The 20,487-nt window shown below is 33.9% G+C and overlaps 1 protein-coding gene across 3 annotated transcripts in view; it reads left to right on the top strand.

Annotated features, from left to right (window-relative positions):
* LOC141454897 (suppressor of lurcher protein 1-like) overlaps positions 1-20,487 on the top strand; it is a 434,339-nt gene that overhangs the window by 285,020 nt on the left and 128,832 nt on the right. For all 3 annotated transcript variants that reach the window (XM_074129590.1, XM_074129592.1, XM_074129591.1), the window contains exon 4: positions 4,791-5,005. In XM_074129590.1, the coding sequence (XP_073985691.1) occupies positions 4,791-5,005 (215 nt within the window). The remainder of the gene's footprint in view (positions 1-4,790; positions 5,006-20,487) is intronic.

Below are 20,487 nucleotides of genomic sequence, written 5' to 3' on the forward strand. Positions count from 1 at the left end.
CGACGATCGAACACAATCTATGCCTAGACAGTCCGTTGTCGATGTAGAAGCGATTTCATCATCCACTTGCATAATTTCAACCGCCCCAGCTGCAGATGTACCGACACCGTCGTTGATCCGCTCGGTCATTATTACCATTCGATTGGTCTTGAGGAGCCCTTTCCAACCGCATACAATCTCTGTATTTGGTTTTGGCTTTTCGACGCGTATAGGCCGACATTATATATTTTTTATTCTAATACCTTATTATATTCACTGTCACTATTTTACACTAATGTTTTATATACAATCGATAGATTGTGACGACAGCTGATGATTAAAACTTAAACGAAAATCGTAGCTTCTCCGAGACAATAGTTAAAAGATATTTGGTTTGTACATCTTGTACTAATAAAAGCAACTTTTCGAATTCAGTTACACTTAAAATATTGAGTGTAAAATACTCCAATCAAAATTTCATTTCACAAAATTTTATCATGATATTCGGTTTGAGAAATTATCAAAATGATAAATTTTGTATTTAAATGTTGGCGGAACACTAGGTAATACACGGAGAGCGAAGGGCTGATTAAGGGCCATACATTGCATAAAGTGCCGCTAATATTTGCTCAGGTAATTTGTACATCATATCTAGCGCCATATTTACAGGACGTACGTATAGTTCAGTATTTGCACAAATACTAACCTTCGTACAGATGATGTAGATTTAGTGGTAAAGCTAAAAGGTTCACAGAGTAGATAAACATTCCCAGCTTCCTAAAATTATCACTTTGTTATCTTTAAAGTTATCAGTAAATATTACGAAAGCAGAGAAAGTTGTACACCCATTTTGGTCAAATAATTTGGCAACTTTATTTAAGTCACATGCATTTTAGACGAAAACCAAACTATGCAAATTGCAACATTTTGTTCTTACTGGTCGGGTTCAAAATAAGAATATATTTTGTAGGTTTTTGTTCTTCAAAATGGTGCAGTAAGTCAATGGTGTTCTCAAATCCTAATCCCGTGGTCCGTCGTGAAGTCGGAGAAAAGAACACCTTAGATTTCTGAGATAACGATATTTTTTTTTTAATCATTTATTTAGTTACAATCAACGCATTTTGCTTTATAAGCAACAAGGGTAACAATAAGCAACATATCACACATATCAGAGTGGAGAAGTTACCCAGCGGTAACACTCCAATAACATCCTACTGACTCTCTTCATCAGAGAGGAGATCGCCGAGGCCACACTGCCTTTTAAAACTGTCCTAGAAGTGTTGTCTTGGAAATTTTCTGGAAGATAAGTTGTTGTACAAGTGGGATTGTGATGTGTTTGGAATGTTAAGATGGTAGTTTCTGTATCGTGTTTTCAGCAACTTGTGCTGCACGAAAGGAATGTTCAGTCTGTGTGAATGGTTTGGATTGGTGACACGTAGAAAGGAGCGAGGAATATTAGACTACAAGGACTCTGGAACATGGGTTGAACCCCACAATTTCATGCCATAAGCCCAGAATGGCTTTAATATACTTAAATATATAAGTCTTTTGTTGTCGAGTAGTCTTTTCAGTTGTCGGAAGCGTCTGTTGAGTTCTGTTCTCTTAAGTCGAATATGAGGGTTCCATGTAAGTCTTCTATCAAGGTAAAACGTAGCGGACTACGTTGACTACTGGTAAAGGAATTAAATTGTAAAAGACAGGAGGAAGAGTGATGCGTCGAAGAGTGAAAGTAATGTTTTGAGATTTTGTTTCGTTCAGTTTGATAGCCCATTTTTTGAACCATTTTTCTAAGGAGGTGAGGTAAGACTGAAGGTTTCTACGAGCTATTAATGGATCTTTGTTAGTAGATAAGATGGCAGTATCGTCAGCATAGGTGAGAAGAGTAGTTTGAGGATGTGTAGATTATGTCTGAGGAGTAGATTGTGTAAAGAATGGGGCCTAGTATGCTGCGCCTTGCGGAACTCCAGCGTCAGCTTGGCCGAATGGAGAAAGAATAGTTCCTACCTTCACTCTAAAATGTCTGCCAGTCAAGTATGATTTCAAAATGAGGAAATATGTGGCTTGAAAGATGGTCTTGAGCTTCCAGAAAAGTCCAGTGTACCCGATGATAACGATCTTAAAGAAATTATTTTACTATCTCTTAACCCTCTTTAGAATGGGAATCACTATCGTGCGGATTCTCTATTTTGAGTTTTGAAACCGGAAGTACCATTGGAGAGGGGAAGGTAGATGAAAAAAAGAGTACAGCATCCTATATACATTGTATTTCTCAGTTGACCTATTTGTTTTTTACTTTTTGCTTAGATTTGCGCCCACTTCCGGCCAACAGAATAATATCCATTATTTAATGCCTTGTTCTGCCATATACTTGTGTCTGCTGACAGGCGAAGAACAATGGCTTGTGACTGTGCGGGTAGCACACCGTCAAGCGACTTCTGTACAGCTCTGCCAGCGTTCAGCTGGCGCCCCTAGTTCTGCATTATATACTAATTATGTACGAATGGATGAATCCATTATCCACTTTTGCTGATACATTGGGTACGACGCATCCTTCTTCTCCTTTGCCGACTGCGCATCTCCCCTCCTTATCTATTTACTAACAATTTAACCTCAATTCTAGTGGAGAAATGTTTTCTACTATTTCTAGACTGGAATTAATTATTCTGTGACCGACAAAATATTCTCTCAGCAAAAAACAATTTAGTACGTACCCTCACACAACTTCCTCTTACTACGATTCACTTAAATTTGAGCTCATTTTTTTCTCCATCCCGCACATTTGAATCATTTATTCATTTAAATTTAAGGCTCAACAAACATCTGACATAATAATAAAGGGGGAAAAGAGATGACCCAGCTCCGCCCTTTTGCGACTACTATTTTTAAAACGCCTGGAGCGTTTTCAGTTTTTTTTTCGTGCTCCTTACAGTTGTTCTCTCGTTACAGACAACACTGTCCATCACCAGCCACAGTCAGCTGTAAACTTTTATATTTTAACTTCTCCGGAACAGTACAAGAGTTTTTTTTTTTTTTATAAGCGATAAGATCTCGTATCTCTCACTAAAATAGTACATTTTAAGGAAAGCCCAACTACTCGCTCTAAAGTGCCCTTAATGGAATTTTCCTGGGAAAATGTTCAAAATAAAAATTACAGCACTAGCGTGAGAGTGTGTGTGTAACTTTTCTTTAAAGTAAGTATTCCATGTTTAAAAAAAAAACAAATCATAGGAGGCACTTACATTGTATTCATTGGGTTTTTCTATCATGAAATATTTCCATGAAATCTTGTACAAATAGGTAGCGCTTGAAGCGGGAAAATTGTGGTATTAAATATTATAGTTTTATATAAGTAGTAAAACTTTTAATATGAATGGAATTTAATTAAAAAGATTAGTTAGTGAGAAACTAATTAGCTTGGTTTAATAGATAAGGTAGTTGGAAAAGAAGAGGAGGAGTTAGTTGATAAATTGTAAGGTAATATAATAATGAAAAAGGAGAAATGGGGGAGAAAGAAATGACCCAGCTCCGCCCTTTTGCGACTACTTTAAAAAAGAAAAAAAACTGGATTTAACATTTTGTCTTTTCTTTTATTGACCCCCACGCCTATATCCTCTCTCTCTCTCTTTATCACTCACCAAACAGTCATTTCGCTAGCTAACCTTTAACAAACTTCCGTAATTACTTCTCTTTATAGTTTAGTTATAAATGACGTCACACTCAGCTACTGTTATATAAACAGTATCTTAGGGTTCTAAGACAGTACTAGGATATCTTCTTTCTTCTATTATAACTAAAACTACAACTACCACTTCTTCTAAACTAAGTCCTTAAGCCTTTATCCTTGGTTATTTACTCTGCTCTCCTGTAGCAACAGGAGCTCATAACGATCCTTCCTTTGTACTACTTCTCATTTGTTCTTAGTTACTTTGAATAATTCTCTTCCTTTATTATTATGTACATGTATATCTATGTTCGTTCATGATGTTAATTATGCTTTACCAAGGAAGTTCTCGGAAGTGTTGTTGAAGTAAAATTCTATTTTATTTGGTTGCTATCTTTAAATAATTAATTATTTAACGTTGTACAATGGTTTACATCATCAACAAATATCACAGTTCAAGTTATACATTCAAGAAAGGCGGTGGTCACTCCAAAAAAAAAAAAAGGCAATGTTTCTTTTATTAAAGTGTGCCATTAGAGGTTATGCAATTCTCCTGATACTTGCTCCTGATAACTGGAGCTCATAAGAACTTGATTGGGAAATCAGTTTCTTTAATACAGCTGTAAGGGTAACATCGTTTTGGAACATCTTATGGTGTAGGAGCGAATGAATGATGGTTGATCAAGAGAGCATAGAGTGTGATATTGATGAGATTAGTGAGTAAAAAGCTATATAGCTTTGTTGAATAGATAAGGTAGCTGTAAAAGAAATAGGAGTTAGTTGATAAATTGTAAGGTAACATAATAATGGAAAATGAGGGTTGTATAACAAAACTTCAGTTTTATTTTCTTAGATGAGTGGGGAAGAAAGAGATGACCCAGCTCCGCACTTTTGCAACTACTACTTTAAAAAACTGAATTCGACATTCTAGCGATTGAAGGTTAAGATTGATAGTGGTTGATTATGTGAGTTTCTGCTTGTTTATTCTTCTTCAGCGTTTTCTACTTGGAGAATGATGAGCAATCCATCGTCTTAATAAAGAAACGAGGATAACAGATCACTTGCAGTTCTTCTACTTCTTGCTAGCTAGCTTTACTTTCTTTCTTAATAGCTATTCCTTAATGCCCAATGTAATGTTCTTATGTTACAGTTGTAGCCAAGGTGATTATGTAAGGGTCTATCTAAATCTAGATCGGCCAGAAGTTAATGAAGAGAGTCCATGGTCTGGATTACTCTGTGGAACACTACCAACAACACCACCATTTTTATACAGCGCTGGATCAGTACTAACGTTGGAACTGCATTCTGGCGGTGAAGCCAACAATTCTACCGGCTTCCAAGGAACGTTTCGTTTCATTGATACCAGTGAGTATATTTAAACTCAAACTCAAATTGTGCTGAAATATATACATATATATATATATATATATATTTCCCCAAACTCTTTTTTGCATGAGATAAATTACAATATAATCGGACAACAGAAGGCAGAGGCATCACTCCACTATTACAATCATCTGTAAGAACCTGATGAAACCTCGTATTTGGAACATTTGGTAATTAAATAAAAACGCTTCTTTTTTTTAATTCAAAGAAAATGACAAATTTTCAGTAGTTGCACATTTTCTCACATTTCATGTTTATTTAAAAAGGAATTGATTGGGATGCTGGGGAAACATCCGGTTTGTACACTCACACGACTACCTCTTACCCTCAAGAGTCTAAACTCACAAAAAATGTTAAATACCACTTCCTTTTTCTGTCTAAGGGGACCACAAAATGAATAGTAGAGTAATTGCCTATTTTTTCAGGCGGGCTTTACGTCAAACTATCAATTAGGTGTCGTGGTCGGAGGTGACTAGCAAACATACTTTACTGTAAATTTCTCATATTAACCATTGGGAATATAGACTAGTATCGCAATACATCTTAGCTTTGCGGGTCTAGCCTATAACTGCCTAACATACTTTAATATAAATTTCTCATATTAACCATTGGGAATATAGACTAGAATCGCAATACATCTTAGCTTTGCGGGTCTAGCCTATAACTGCCTGACATACTTTACTATAAATTTCTCATATTAACCATTGGGAATATAGACTAGTATCGCAATACATCTTAGCTTTGCGGGTCTAGCCTATAACTGCCTGACATACTTTACTATAAATTTCTCACATTAACCATTGGGAATATAGACTAGTACCGCAATGCATCTTAGCTTTGAGGGTCTAGCCTACAACCGCCTAACATACTTTACTGTAAATTTCTTTTATTAACCATTGGGAATATAGACTAGTACCGTAATACATCTTATATAGACTAGTACCGTAATACATCTTAGCTTTGCGGGTCAAGTATTTTAACCACTCGGCTATCGTGGCGTATTACCGTTGACAACTCCAAATTGACCGATTCCTTTCATCACGATACTTGCTTATTTTGTAGAAGATTAAATGAGAAAAAAGAAATAAATTGTGGGCAAAATATTTTCAATATAATATTTTATCCCAGGAGCCGGATACCGGAAACTATTTCTAACTTCACCTAAACAAATGACAGCTATATAGTGATGTCACATATCTTGTAAAAATAGAAAATAAAGTACACGATAAAAAAATAAATAAATAACTGGAAATAAATGTTAGGATGGAATTTATTTTTTTTAACCTATACCAAAAAAATAAAGGTATCAAATTTGTCTTCATTATTTTGTGGTTACCACAAAACTAGGGTAGAGGAATAGTACGGCCGAGTCCTGCAATGTCGGTGCGGGACGGGGAGAGGGCAGGATTGGCTGCGGTTCACCCTGGGGCTTCCGCCGCCCTCTGATAAATCTTTAGCAGCTTAATGCCTTTACAAGAGTAATTGGCACTTTTCTCCTCGTTTTTCCGGGCCAGACTGTTTTCTCCAGACGGAGGGTTTTTTCCCCTTACTTTTTTCTTCTTCCCTACTCTCTCTTTAAAAGTACTGACTCAACGGGAAAATCCCCTCCATCTGAGATTTGGCCAACACCAGGCGGAAGCTACTTATCCAAGGCCACTTATTTCCTCTTTTTTTTTCTTCTTCTTCTTTTGTTTCAATATTCGAGTAAGCCTGGCCCAGCGGAAGAGAGAAACTTGTGTACTCTGTTTTTTCACAATTTCCTGTCACTATCTTCCGTTTTCACTCTTTCTGAGCCGCCTCCAACTGCGTCCGTCTACAATCCAGAATGATCACTTCTTCCTTTTTTTTTCATACCAGATTCCCTCTACAACTTTCGGGAAGGATTCCATGGTACTGTTCTTCCTTCATTGGAGTACAACCATCCAATTTTACCAGTTTAATCTCCACCTAGCTGGCCGTGTCCAGGAAGCAGGGGTGTGTGGGTGTGTAAGAGGCTAAAAGAGTAACTAGGAGTCACGTCCTTCTTCCACATTATTTATCCTGTTCTTTTTTGGACGGAAGGTTTTTTTCCTGAAACTGGAGAAATCTGGCTCGCTTATCCACGGCAGAGGGTTTTTACTCTCTTCTTCCTGCTTCACATCTTGAATGAATTAACAGCTCGCTTACACATCCTAAGCGGAAGTATTTCGATCGTGCTAAATTTATGAAGTTTCCTTTTTTTTTTTTGACCGGAAGTGATTTTGAAGTCCCTTCTAGAACTTCAATCTCACTATTTCTGAAAGTTTTAACTTATACATTTAACCCCTAACTCTGAACATATACTTAACACTTAGTACCAACATTATACGAGTTTGATTAGATTCTAATATGGCGGCCCTTAAGGCTTACGCCACTGCGACCCCTTTGGATCTATTGTGGCTCCCCTAAACTCTAATGCTCACCCTCCAGACCTGTCCTATTTGATCAGACTCTTGATGCTGGAGAGCGACTCTTGGGTAAAGCTCACCAGGCCTTGGTTTTTCCCCTCCCCCGAGAAGTAACATCCTTAGCCCAGACCAGCCCCTTACACTGACACAACACGTGCAGTGCCGTTTCCTCCTCTTTCTGACAGAACGTTCAAAGGCTATCATCTGCCAGGCTCATGCGATGATGCATGTATTTTCTGAGCCTGCAGTGGCCGGCCAGTTAATAGGCCTACAATCATTCTTATAGCCCCACGCGGCCTTGACGGATTAATTCTGCAGTCAGCAGCCTTGGCGAATAGCCCCGTTATGAACTCCTTTGCCTGTCTCTGCCCTGTGATGGCAAGCCCTTGAAATGTAACCATATATATGGAAGCTTACCACAAAACAACTCCTTTGAGAACTCGCTGTACCGAGCTCTTGTAAAAGTCCAGGATCCTGAATTCCTTGGATTTGGGAGAGTATGTTCTCTTTCAGTAATTGGTATGTCTGAATTCCCCTTGAATAACGTTGGAATCGCGGGGGATCACCTACAACGTTAAAGAGAAGGGTAAAAAAGGGATAAATTAAAATAGACCAAGGATATGTACGGGAGCTGAACCCTGCTAGTCTGGAATTGGAAATCCCTTCCCCTGGAAAAAGTATTTTTTTTTTATTTTAAACCCCTTTGGAAATTGAAAATTAAAACATATAAACATTTCCCTCTCTGTATGAAAGCTTTCCATTAATTTATATATATATAAAACAGTTTTCTTTTAGGCAAAAAAAAAAATAAATAAATAAAATAAAGGTGGAATTTATTTATGGAATAAATATCTAATTCAATAACCAAGTGGTATAATTTTTGGGAAACCTGAAAGGGCCAAATTTTCACGCAAGAATGAGCAGAGAAAATGTAGCGAACAACTTTTTTTTAATTGGTCAGAGCTTTTATTTTATTTCGTTTCTGTTTTTCCTCGCTGTAAATTCGTATCAAGTTCTATTTACACACTGGCTAAAGTTTAATGATTAGAGGCTTTCGCAAAGCTTTTGTTTAGTTTTCGCTAATAAATCTTAAAAATTATAAAATTAAAGCTGAAAACGGAAGAGAGAAGCATTTATCATCGGCTAATCTGGAGCGCCTCCAGTCTCGGGCCTTGTTTGGAACTTATTCCATTTATTAAATCTTACTAAATCTTAACTGGCTGGAAAAAAGTAATAATATAATAGATACGTTTTATTTATTTTATGACAAAATACAATTATTTATTAATTTATTGCTGTAACATTAATTACAATTTTTATCTTGTTCATTTTAATTTGTTTTTTGATTATAACAATAGCCCACTGACGATACGATTGTATTTTGTTTTAAATTTAAATTATATTCCGGAAAAGAAGGAGTTTTCACTATCGTACAATTTTCCGAATTGTGGGCCGATTTCATTTGTGGCGGATGTTAAAAAAAAAAAACATATGACTGATTAAAAAAAAAAAGCACAGGCTGCGGAAATAGTTATTTATTTAACAAGTGTGGAAAGTAGTACTTTTCCTCACACGAGGCAGGGTTTGCACGCACGAGCGAGCGAAGCGAGGCGAGTGCAAGTGCAAATTGCCGAGTGTGAGGAAAATACTTTACACTCGAGTTAAATATTATAGTTTTTCTGCAACCATTAGGGTTATTAACTAAAAAAAAAAACTAAACAGGAATCACTAGAATCCATTTTAAATTTCTATAAGGTAACACTGTAACCTTTTTAACTGTTATAATTAAAAATATCTAATTATTTATTAAAATATTATTTTTAATTTCTATATTCCTTTCAATTTTTATTTTATTTTTTTAATATTCGTTTTTTAATTATTTATTTACGTTAAATAAGCTTATTAAAGTTTTACAGAAAATATTTAATAACAAAACTTCTTATATCAAGGAAGCACTATAAAGTTTTTCCACTCACTAGTGAGGAAAGTGACACTTCAAGGCCTAGAATGGTCACACTGGCCCAACCATGTCCAGCTCATGACTTATAGGTTTCTCCGCACCCTCCTGGTGTCAGCTTGGGCTTACTACACCATTCCAGGTGAAGATGGTATACCCCGTACACGTGCCCTATTAGTCGCCACTTACGACAGGCAGGGGATACCGTGGGATTATTCTCACCCGATCCTACACGGAGCGGATACGATTAACAGCACTAAGTTTCCCAATAAATTAAATATCATTTTTCCGCTGCAACCATGTAGGAATATTCTTATTACTCAATTAAAATCAGCTGTGTAATGCCCAATTTTACCTCACTAGTGAGGAAAGTGGCACTAACGGGAATTTTTCCCCACTAGTGAGGTAAAATTGGGCATTACACAGCTGATTTTAATTGAGTAATAAGAATATTCCTACATGGTTGCAGCGGAAAAATTGATATTTAATTTATTGGGAAACTTAGTGCTGTTAATCGTATCCGCTCCGTGTAGGATCGGGTGAGAATAGTCCCACGGTATCCCCTGCCTGTCGTAAGAGGCGACTAATAGGGGACGCCGTACGGAAAACCCGTCTCACCTGGAATGGTGTAGTAAGCCCAAGCTGGTCATCAGAAGGGTGCGGAGAAACCTGTAAGTCATGAGCTGGACATGGCTGGGCCAGTGTGACCATTCTAGGCCTTAAAATAGGAGACAAGAGTCTCTTATGAGATGGTACCACGTGATCGTGAATCGGCCCGTCTGGAGTTCTGTGTCTCCAGGCTCACCAGAGTTGAGGAAAGGTTTTCGTGGTGGATAGCGGTAAAGCAGGGACGATTGTAGAGGAGTTCCCTCTTAGGTCTGTTGTGTGTGGGGGGGGGGGAAGATGGTCGTTTAGCCTTAGGGATTAGTTGCGCCATCTTTTCATACACCGCGAGAACATGTTAATCGTATCAGAGGAAAAACGACAGTGAATGTTTCTTAGGAAATGGGAGCACCTTCATTTGGTGTTTTTACGGAAATGAACTAAATAGGAAGTTGAAGCTTTCTGCGATTTTTTTTTTGTTTTGTTTTAGTTCACACACACACACACACACGAGATTTTGGGGGGGGCACAAAACGGATACTTCCGGTTTAATAAAATAAAATAAAAAATTGAAAAGGTTTGCAAAACTTTCCTTACCAGCTGTTAAATTAATTTTTTTTATAAAAATATATTTACGTATATTTAACTCCGCCATCTCTTTAAATATAATAACAAAAAATTTCTTTATTTAAATTTTATATTGTTTTCATGTTTTCCCACCCCCCAAAAAAACTTTTCCAAACAAAATTCTAAATAAATATATAAACAGTAAACAATGGCGGCCTATTTATTGATCTAGACTCCCGCCAAAAGTTCTCCCGCCTTTTTTTTGCTCCATCCCGCCAAAAAAATTAAAAAAATAAGAGGAAATAATACCAACAATAGCAATTATAAATGTTTGACAGTTTAAAACGGAAAAAGGTTTGTTTCTTTTTGTAGAACTTTGTTGTATTTTACACGCCAAACACAAATAATAATAGATTATGTATGTGTCCATTGCAAACAAAGTATTGTTGACATAGAATTGTGTATTTATTTTGTGTGCATTATTCTTTTACTTTTTTTCCCCCTTTTTTGTCCATAACGGAAGTGACCGTGTATTATTAATAATTATTCAGAAATAAAAAAGTAGCTCACGCGATCTTCCGCTAAACTTTATTGCCGCACTCGAAACCAATTGCACCAAACAGGAAACAATCACATTTACCTAATACTTATTTGAGATTAAAACTGGGTTAAGAATTGGGTGACGCAATATCTTTTCGCATTGATGGATGTGTGGTTTCGAAACCAGCTGGTGCTTCTTACAGGCAAAAGTGTCCATCGCTCTGTGGTCTGTAACGAGAGAACATTGCGTGCTGTGGTTGACAGTGTACTGACAAAAAAAAAAGCTCCCGGGCGCCAATGAAGACCACAGAAGTTTACTTCACTTTAACTAGCTCTACAGTCCAAGTATGAGTTCGAAACCAGATGATGCTTCTTACTCGCGACAGTGTCCATCGCTGTGTGGTCTGTAATGAGAGAACACAGAGAGAGAATTTAAAATTCGGTATTTAGCAAGAACATAAAATTAAATTTAAATTAAAAAAAAAAGGAACAATTTTTTGTTATCGTATCTTTCCTAAGTTTCTAAATTTCAATACATTTAAAATTGAAATTTCGCGGAACACTTGGAACATATTCGCGGAACACCGGTTAAGAACCACTGCTTTATATCTTCTACCTTTTTAGATCTGTGCAAAAAATAACTATAGTTTATAATTGAGAAAAACAAAGTGTATAAGAGAACGAAATTCCATATCAATACGTGGTTCACAGTGGGAGATATAGAACGGCCATAATTTTACAGAATTTTATGACCCAAAAAATTTTCAACCCTTTATATCTTCTACCTTTTTAGATCTGTGCACAAAATAACTATAGTTTATAATTGAGAAAAACAAAGTGTATAAAAGAACAAAATTCCATATCAATACGTGGTTCACAGTGGGAGATATAGAACGGCCATAATTTTACAGAATTTCATGACCCAAAAATTTTTCAACCCTTTGTATCTTCTACCTTTTTAGATCTGTGCACAAAATAACTATAGTTTATAATTGAGAAAAACAAAGTGTATAAAAGAACAAAATCCCATATCAATACGTGGTTCACAGTGGGAGATATAGAACGGCCATAATTTTGCAGAATTTCATGACCCAAAAAATTTTCAACCCTTTATATCTTCTACCTTTTTAGATCTGTACACAAAATAACTATAGTTTATAATTGAGAAAAACAAAGTGTACAAGAGAACAAAATTCTATATCAATACCTGGTTCACAGTGGGAGATATAGAACGGCCATAATTTTACAGAATTTCATGACCCAAAAAATTTTCAACCCTTTATATCTTCTACCTTTTTAGATCTGTACACAAAATAACTATAGTTTATAATTGAGAAAAACAAAGTGTACAAGAGAACAAAATTCTATATCAATATGTGGTTCACAATGGGAGATATAGAACGGCCATAATTTTACAGAATTTCATGACCCAAAAATTTTTCAACCCTTTATATCATCTACCTTTTTAGATCTGTACACAAAATAACTATAGTTTATAATAGAGAAAAACAAAGTGTACAAGAGAACAAAATTCTATATCAATACCTGGTTCACAGTGGGAGATATAGAACGGCCATAATTTTACAGAATTTCATGACCCAAAAAATTTTCAACCCTTTATATCTTCTACCTTTTTAGATCTGTACACAAAATAACTATAGTTTATAATTGAGAAAAACAAAGTGTACAAGGGAACAAAATTCTATATCAATACGTGGTTCACAGTGGGAGATATAGAACGGCCATCATTTTACAGAATTTCATGACCCAAAAAATTTTCAACCCTCTATATCTTCTACCTTTTTAGATCTGTACACAAAATAACTATAGTTTACAATTGAGAAAAAAAAAGTGTACAAGGGAACAGAATTCTATATCAATACGTGGTTCAAAGTGGGAGATATAGAACGGCCATAATTTTACAGAATTTCATGACCCAAAAAATTTTCAACCCTTTATATCTTCTACCTTTTTAGATCTGTACACAAAATAACTATAGTTTATAATTGAGAAAAACAAAGTGTACAAGGGAACCAAATTCTATATCAATACGTGGTTCACAGTGGGAGATATAGAACGGCCATAATTTTACAGAATTTCATGACCCAAAAAATTTTCAACCCTTTATATCTTCTACCTTTTTAGATCTGTACACAAAATAACTATAATTTATAATTGAGAAAAACAAAGTGTATAAGAGAACAAAATTCCATATCAATACGTGGTTCACAGTGGGAGATATAGAACGGCCATAATTTTACAGAATTTCATGACCCAAAAAATTTTTCAACCCTTTATAACTTCTACCTTTTTAGATCTGTACACAAAATAACTATAGTTTATAATTGAGAAAAACAAAGTGTACAAGGGAACAAAATTCTATATCAATACGTGGTTCACAGTGGGAGATATAGAACGGCCATAATTTTACAGAATTTCATGACCCAAAAAATTTTAAACCCTTTATATCTTCTATCAATTAGATCTGTACACAAAATAACTATAGATTATAATTGAGAAAAACAAAGTGTACAAGGGAACAAAATTCTATATCAATACGTGGTTCACAGTGGGAGATATAGAACGGCCATAATTTTACAGAATTTCATGACCCAAAAAATTTTCAACCCTTTATATCTTCTACCTTTTTAGATCTGTACACAAAATAACTATAGTTTATAATTGAGAAAAACAAAGTGTACAAGGGAACAAAATTCTATATCAATACGTGGTTCACAGTGGGAGATATAGAACGGCCATAATTTTACAGAATTTCATGACCCAAAAAATTTTCAACCCTTTATATCTTCTACCTTTTTAGATCTGTGCACAAAATAACTATAGTTTATAATTGAGAAAAACAAAGTGTATAAAAGAACAAAATTCCATATCAATACGTGGTTCACAGTGGGAGATATAGAACGGCCATAATTTTACAGAATTTCATGACCCAAAAATTTTTCAACCCTTTATATCTTCTACCTTTTTAGATCTGTACACAAAATAACTATAGTTTATAATTGAGAAAAACAAAGTGTACAAGAGAACAAAATTCTATATCAATACCTGGTTCACAGTGGGAGATATAGAACGGCCATAATTTTACAGAATTTCATGACCCAAAAAATTTTCAACCCTTTATATCTTCTACCTTTTTAGATCTGTACACAAAATAACTATAGTTCATAATTGAGAAAAACAAAGTGTACAAGAGAACAAAATTCTATATCAATATGTGGTTCACAGTGGGAGATATAGAACGGCCATAATTTTACAGAATTTCATGACCCAAAAATTTTTCAACCCTTTATATCTTCTACCTTTTTAGATCTGTACACAAAATAACTATAGTTTATAATTGAGAAAAACAAAGTGTATAAGAGAACGAAATTCCATATCAATACGTGGTTCACAGTGGGAGATATAGAACGGCCATAATTTTACAGAATTTCATGACCCAAAAAATTTTCAACCCTTTATATCTTCTACCTTTTTAGATCTGTACACAAAATAACTATAGTTTATAATTGAGAAAAACAAAGTGTACAAGGGAACAAAATTCTATATCAATACGTGGTTCACAGTGGGAGATATAGAACGGCCATCATTTTACAGAATTTCATGACCCAAAAAATTTTCAACCCTTTATATCTTCTACCTTTTTAGATCTGTACACAAAATAACTATAGTTTATAATTGAGAAAAACAAAGTGTACAAGGGAACCAAATTCTATATCAATACGTGGTTCACAGTGGGAGATATAGAACGGCCATAATTTTACAGAATTTCATGACCCAAAAAATTTTCAACCCTTTATATCTTCTACCTTTTTAGATCTGTACACAAAATAACTATAGTTTATAATTGAGAAAAACAAAGTGTATAAAAGAACAAAATTCCATATCAATACGTGGTTCACAGTGGGAGATATAGAACGGCCATAATTTTGCAGAATTTCATGACCCAAAAAATTTTCAACCCTTTATATCTTCTACCTTTTTAGATCTGTACACAAAATAACTATAGTTTATAATTGAGAAAAACAAAGTGTACAAGAGAACAAAATTCTATATCAATACCTGGTTCACAGTGGGAGATATAGAACGGCCATAATTTTACAGAATTTCATGACCCAAAAAATTTTCAACCCTTTATATCTTCTACCTTTTTAGATCTGTACACAAAATAACTATAGTTTATAATTGAGAAAAACAAAGTGTACAAGAGAACAAAATTCTATATCAATATGTGGTTCACAGTGGGAGATATAGAACGGCCATAATTTTACAGAATTTCATGACCCAAAAAATTTTCAACCCTTTATATCTTCTACCTTTTTAGATCTGTACACAAAATAACTATAGTTTATAATTGAGAAAAACAAAGTGTACAAGGGAACAAAATTCTATATCAATACGTGGTTCACAGTGGGAGATATAGAACGGCCATCATTTTACAGAATTTCATGACCCAAAAAATTTTCAACCCTCTATATCTTCTACCTTTTTAGATCTGTACACAAAATAACTATAGTTTACAATTGAGAAAAAAAAAGTGTACAAGGGAACAGAATTCTATATCAATACGTGGTACACAGTGGGAGATATAGAACGGCCATAATTTTACAGAATTTCATGACCCAAAAAATTTTCAACCCTTTATATCTCCTACCTTTTTAGATCTGTACACAAAATAACTATAGTTTATAATTGAGAAAAACAAAGTGTACAAGGGAACCAAATTCTATATCAATACGTGGTTCACAGTGGGAGATATAGAACGGCCATAATTTTACAGAATTTCATGACCCAAAAAATTTTCAACCCTTTATATCTTCTACCTTTTTAGATCTGTACACAAAATAACTATAGTTTATAATTGAGAAAAACAAAGTGTATAAAAGAACAAAATTCCATATCAATACGTGGTTCACAGTGGGAGATATAGAACGGCCATAATTTTGCAGAATTTCATGACCCAAAAAATTTTCAACCCTTTATATCTTCTACCTTTTTAGATCTGTACACAAAATAACTATAGTTTATAATTTAGAAAAACAAAGTGTACAAGAGAACAAAATTCTATATCAATACCTGGTTCACAGTGGGAGATATAGAACGGCCATAATTTTACAGAATTTCATGACCCAAAAAATTTTCAACCCTTTATATCTTCTACCTTTTTAGATCTGTACACAAAATAACTATAGTTTATAATTGAGAAAAACAAAGTGTACAAGAGAACAAAATTCTATATCAATATGTGGTTCACAGTGGGAGATATAGAACGGCCATAATTTTACAGAATTTCATGACCCAAAAATTTTTCAACCCTTTATATCTTCTACCTTTTTAGATCTGTACACAAAATAACTATAGTTTATAATTGAGAAAAACAAAGTGTACAAGAGAACAAAATTCTATATCAATACCTGGTTCACAGTGGGAGATATAGAACGGCCATAATTTTACAGAATTTCATGACCCAAAAAATTTTCAACCCTTTATATCTTCTACCTTTTTAGATCTGTACACAAAATAACTATAGTTTATAATTGAGAAAAACAAAGTGTACAAGGGAACAAAATTCTATATCAATACGTGGTTCACAGTGGGAGATATAGAACGGCCATCATTTTACAGAATTTCATGACCCAAAAAATTTTCAACCCTCTATATCTTCTACCTTTTTAGATCTGTACACAAAATAACTATAGTTTACAATTGAGAAAAAAAAAGTGTACAAGGGAACAGAATTCTATATCAATACGTGGTTCACAGTGGGAGATATAGAACGGCCATAATTTTACAGAATTTCATGACCCAAAAAATTTTCAACCCTTTATATCTTCTACCTTTTTAGATCTGTACACAAAATAACTATAGTTTATAATTGAGAAAAACAAAGTGTACAAGGGAACCAAATTCTATATCAATACGTGGTTCACAGTGGGAGATATAGAACGGCCATAATTTTACAGAATTTCATGACCCAAAAAATTTTCAACCCTTTATATCTTCTACCTTTTTAGATCTGTACACAAAATAACTATAGTTTATAATTGAGAAAAACAAAGTGTATAAGAGAACAAAATTCCATATCAATACGTGGTTCACAGTGGGAGATATAGAACGGCCATAATTTTACAGAATTTCATGACCCAAAAATTTTTCAACCCTTTATAACTTCTACCTTTTTAGATCTGTACACAAAATAACTATAGTTTATAATTGAGAAAAACAAAGTGTACAAGGGAACAAAATTCTATATCAATACGTGGTTCACAGTGGGAGATATAGAACGGCCATAATTTTACAGAATTTCATGACCCAAAAAATTTTAAACCCTTTTTATCTTCTATCTTTTTAGATCTGTACACAAAATAACTATAGATTATAATTGAGAAAAACAAAGTGTACAAGGGAACAAAATTCTATATCAATACGTGGTTCACAGTGGGAGATATAGAACGGCCATAATTTTACCGAATTTCATGACCCAAAAAATTTTCAACCCTTTATATCTTCTACCTTTTTAGATCTGTACACAAAATAACTATAGTTTATAATTGAGAAAAACAAAGTGTACAAGAGAACAAAATTCTATATCAATATGTGGTTCACAGTGGGAGATATAGAACGGCCATAATTTTACAGAATTTCATGACCCAAAAATTTTTCAACCCTTTATATCTTCTACCTTTTTAGATCTGTACACAAAATAACTATAGTTTATAATAGAGAAAAAGAAAGTGTACAAGAGAACAAAATTCTATATCAATACCTGGTTCACAGTGGGAGATATAGAACGGCCATAATTTTACAGAATTTCATGACCCAAAAAATTTTCAACTTTTTATATCTTCTACCTTTTTAGATCTGTACACAAAATAACTATAGTTTATAATTGAGAAAAACAAAGTGTACAAGGGAACAAAATTCTATATCAATACGTGGTTCACAGTGGGAGATATAGAACGGCCATCATTTTACAGAATTTCATGACCCAAAAAATTTTCAACCCTCTATATCTTCTACCTTTTTAGATCTGTACACAAAATAACTATAGTTTACAATTGAGAAAAAAAAAGTGTACAAGGGAACAGAATTCTATATCAATACGTGGTTCACAGTGGGAGATATAGAACAACCATAATTTTACAGAATTTCATGACCCAAAAAATTTTCAACCCTTTATATCTTCTACCTTTTTAGATCTGTACACAAAATAACTATAGTTTATAATTGAGAAAAACAAAGTGTACAAGGGAACCAAATTCTATATCAATACGTGGTTCACAGTGGGAGATATAGAACGGCCATAATTTTACAGAATTTCATGACCCAAAAAATTTTCAACCCTTTATATCTTCTACCTTTTTAGATCTGTACACAAAATAACTATAATTTATAATTGAGAAAAACAAAGTGTATAAGAGAACAAAATTCCATATCAATACGTGGTTCACAGTGGGAGATATAGAACGGCCATAATTTTACAGAATTTCATGACCCAAAAATTTTTCAACCCTTTATAACTTCTACCTTTTTAGATCTGTACACAAAATAACTATAGTTTATAATTGAGAAAAACAAAGTGTACAAGGGAACAAAATTCTATATCAATACGTGGTTCACAGTGGGAGATATAGAACGGCCATAATTTTACAGAATTTCATGACCCAAAAAATTTTAAACCCTTTATATCTTCTATCTTTTTAGATCTGTACACAAAATAACTATAGATTATAATTGAGAAAAACAAAGTGTACATGGGAACAAAATTCTATATCAATACATGGTTCACAGTGGGAGATATAGAACGGCCATAATTTTACAGAATTTCATGACCCAAAAAATTTTCAACCCTTTATATCTTCTACCTTTTTAGATCTGTACACAAAATAACTATAGTTTATAATTGAGAAAAACAAAGTGTACAAGGGAACAAAATTCTATATCAATACGTGGTTCACAGTGGGAGATATAGAACGGCCATAATTTTACAGAATTTCATGACCCAAAAAATTTTCAACCCTTTATATCTTCTACCTTTTTAGATCTGTGCACAAAATAACTATAGTTTATAATTGACAAAAACAAAGTGTATAAAAGAACAAAATTCCATATCAATACGTGGTTCACAGTGGGAGATATAGAACGGCCATAATTTTACAGAATTTCATGACCCAAAAATTTTTCAACCCTTTGTATCTTCTACCTTTTTAAATCTGTGCACAAAATAACTATAGTTTATAATTGAGAAAAACAAAGTGTATAAAAGAACAAAATTCCATATCAATACGTGGTTCACAGTGGGAGATATAGAACGGCCATAATTTTGCAGAATTTCATGACCCAAAAAATTTTCAACCCTTTATATCTTCTACCTTTTTAGATCTGTACACAAAATAACTATAGTTTATAATTGAGAAAAACAAAGTGTACAAGAGAACAAAATTCTATATCAATACCTGGTTCACAGTGGGAGATATAGAACGGCCATAATTTTACAGAATTTCATGACCCAAAAAATTTTCAACCCTTTATATCTTCTACCTTTTTAGATCTGTACACAAAATAACTATAGTTTATAATTGAGAAAAACAAAGTGTACAAGGGAACAAAATTCTATATCAATACGTGGTTCACAGTGGGAGATATAGAACGGCCATCATTTTACAGAATTTCATGACCCAAAAATTTTTCAACCCTCTATATCTTCTACCTTTTTAGATCTGTACACAAAATAACTATAGTTTACAATTGAGAAAAAAAAAGTGTACAAGGGAACAGAATTCTATATCAATACGTGGTTCACAGTGGGAGATATAGAACGGCCATAATTTTACAGAATTTCATGACCCAAAAAATTTTCAACCCTTTATATCTTCTACCTTTTTAGATCTGTACACAAAATAACTATAGTATAATTGAGAAGAACAAAGTGTACAAGGGAACAGAATTCTATATCAATACGTGGTTCACAGTGGGAGATATAGAACGGCCATAATTTTACAGAATTTCATGACCCAAAAAATTTTCAACCCTTTATATCTTCTACCTATTTAGATCTGTACACAAAATAACTATAGTTTATAATTGAGAAAAACAAAGTGTATAAGAGAACAAAATTCCATATCAATACGTGGTTCACAGTGGGAGATATAGAACGGCCATAATTTTACAGAATTTCATGACCCAAAAATTTTTCAACCCTTTATAACTTCTACCTTTTTAGATCTGTACACAAAATAACTATAGTTTATAATTGAGAAAAACCAAGTGTACAAGGGAACCAAATTCTATATCAATACGTGGTTCACAGTGGGAGATATAGAACGGCCATAATTTTACAGAATTTCATG

The sequence above is a fragment of the Rhodnius prolixus genome, unplaced genomic scaffold, assembly GCF_049639745.1.
Source record: "Rhodnius prolixus isolate KJV_2025 unplaced genomic scaffold, Rpr scaffold_15, whole genome shotgun sequence".
In the NCBI taxonomy this organism is placed as follows: domain Eukaryota; kingdom Metazoa; phylum Arthropoda; class Insecta; order Hemiptera; family Reduviidae; genus Rhodnius; species Rhodnius prolixus.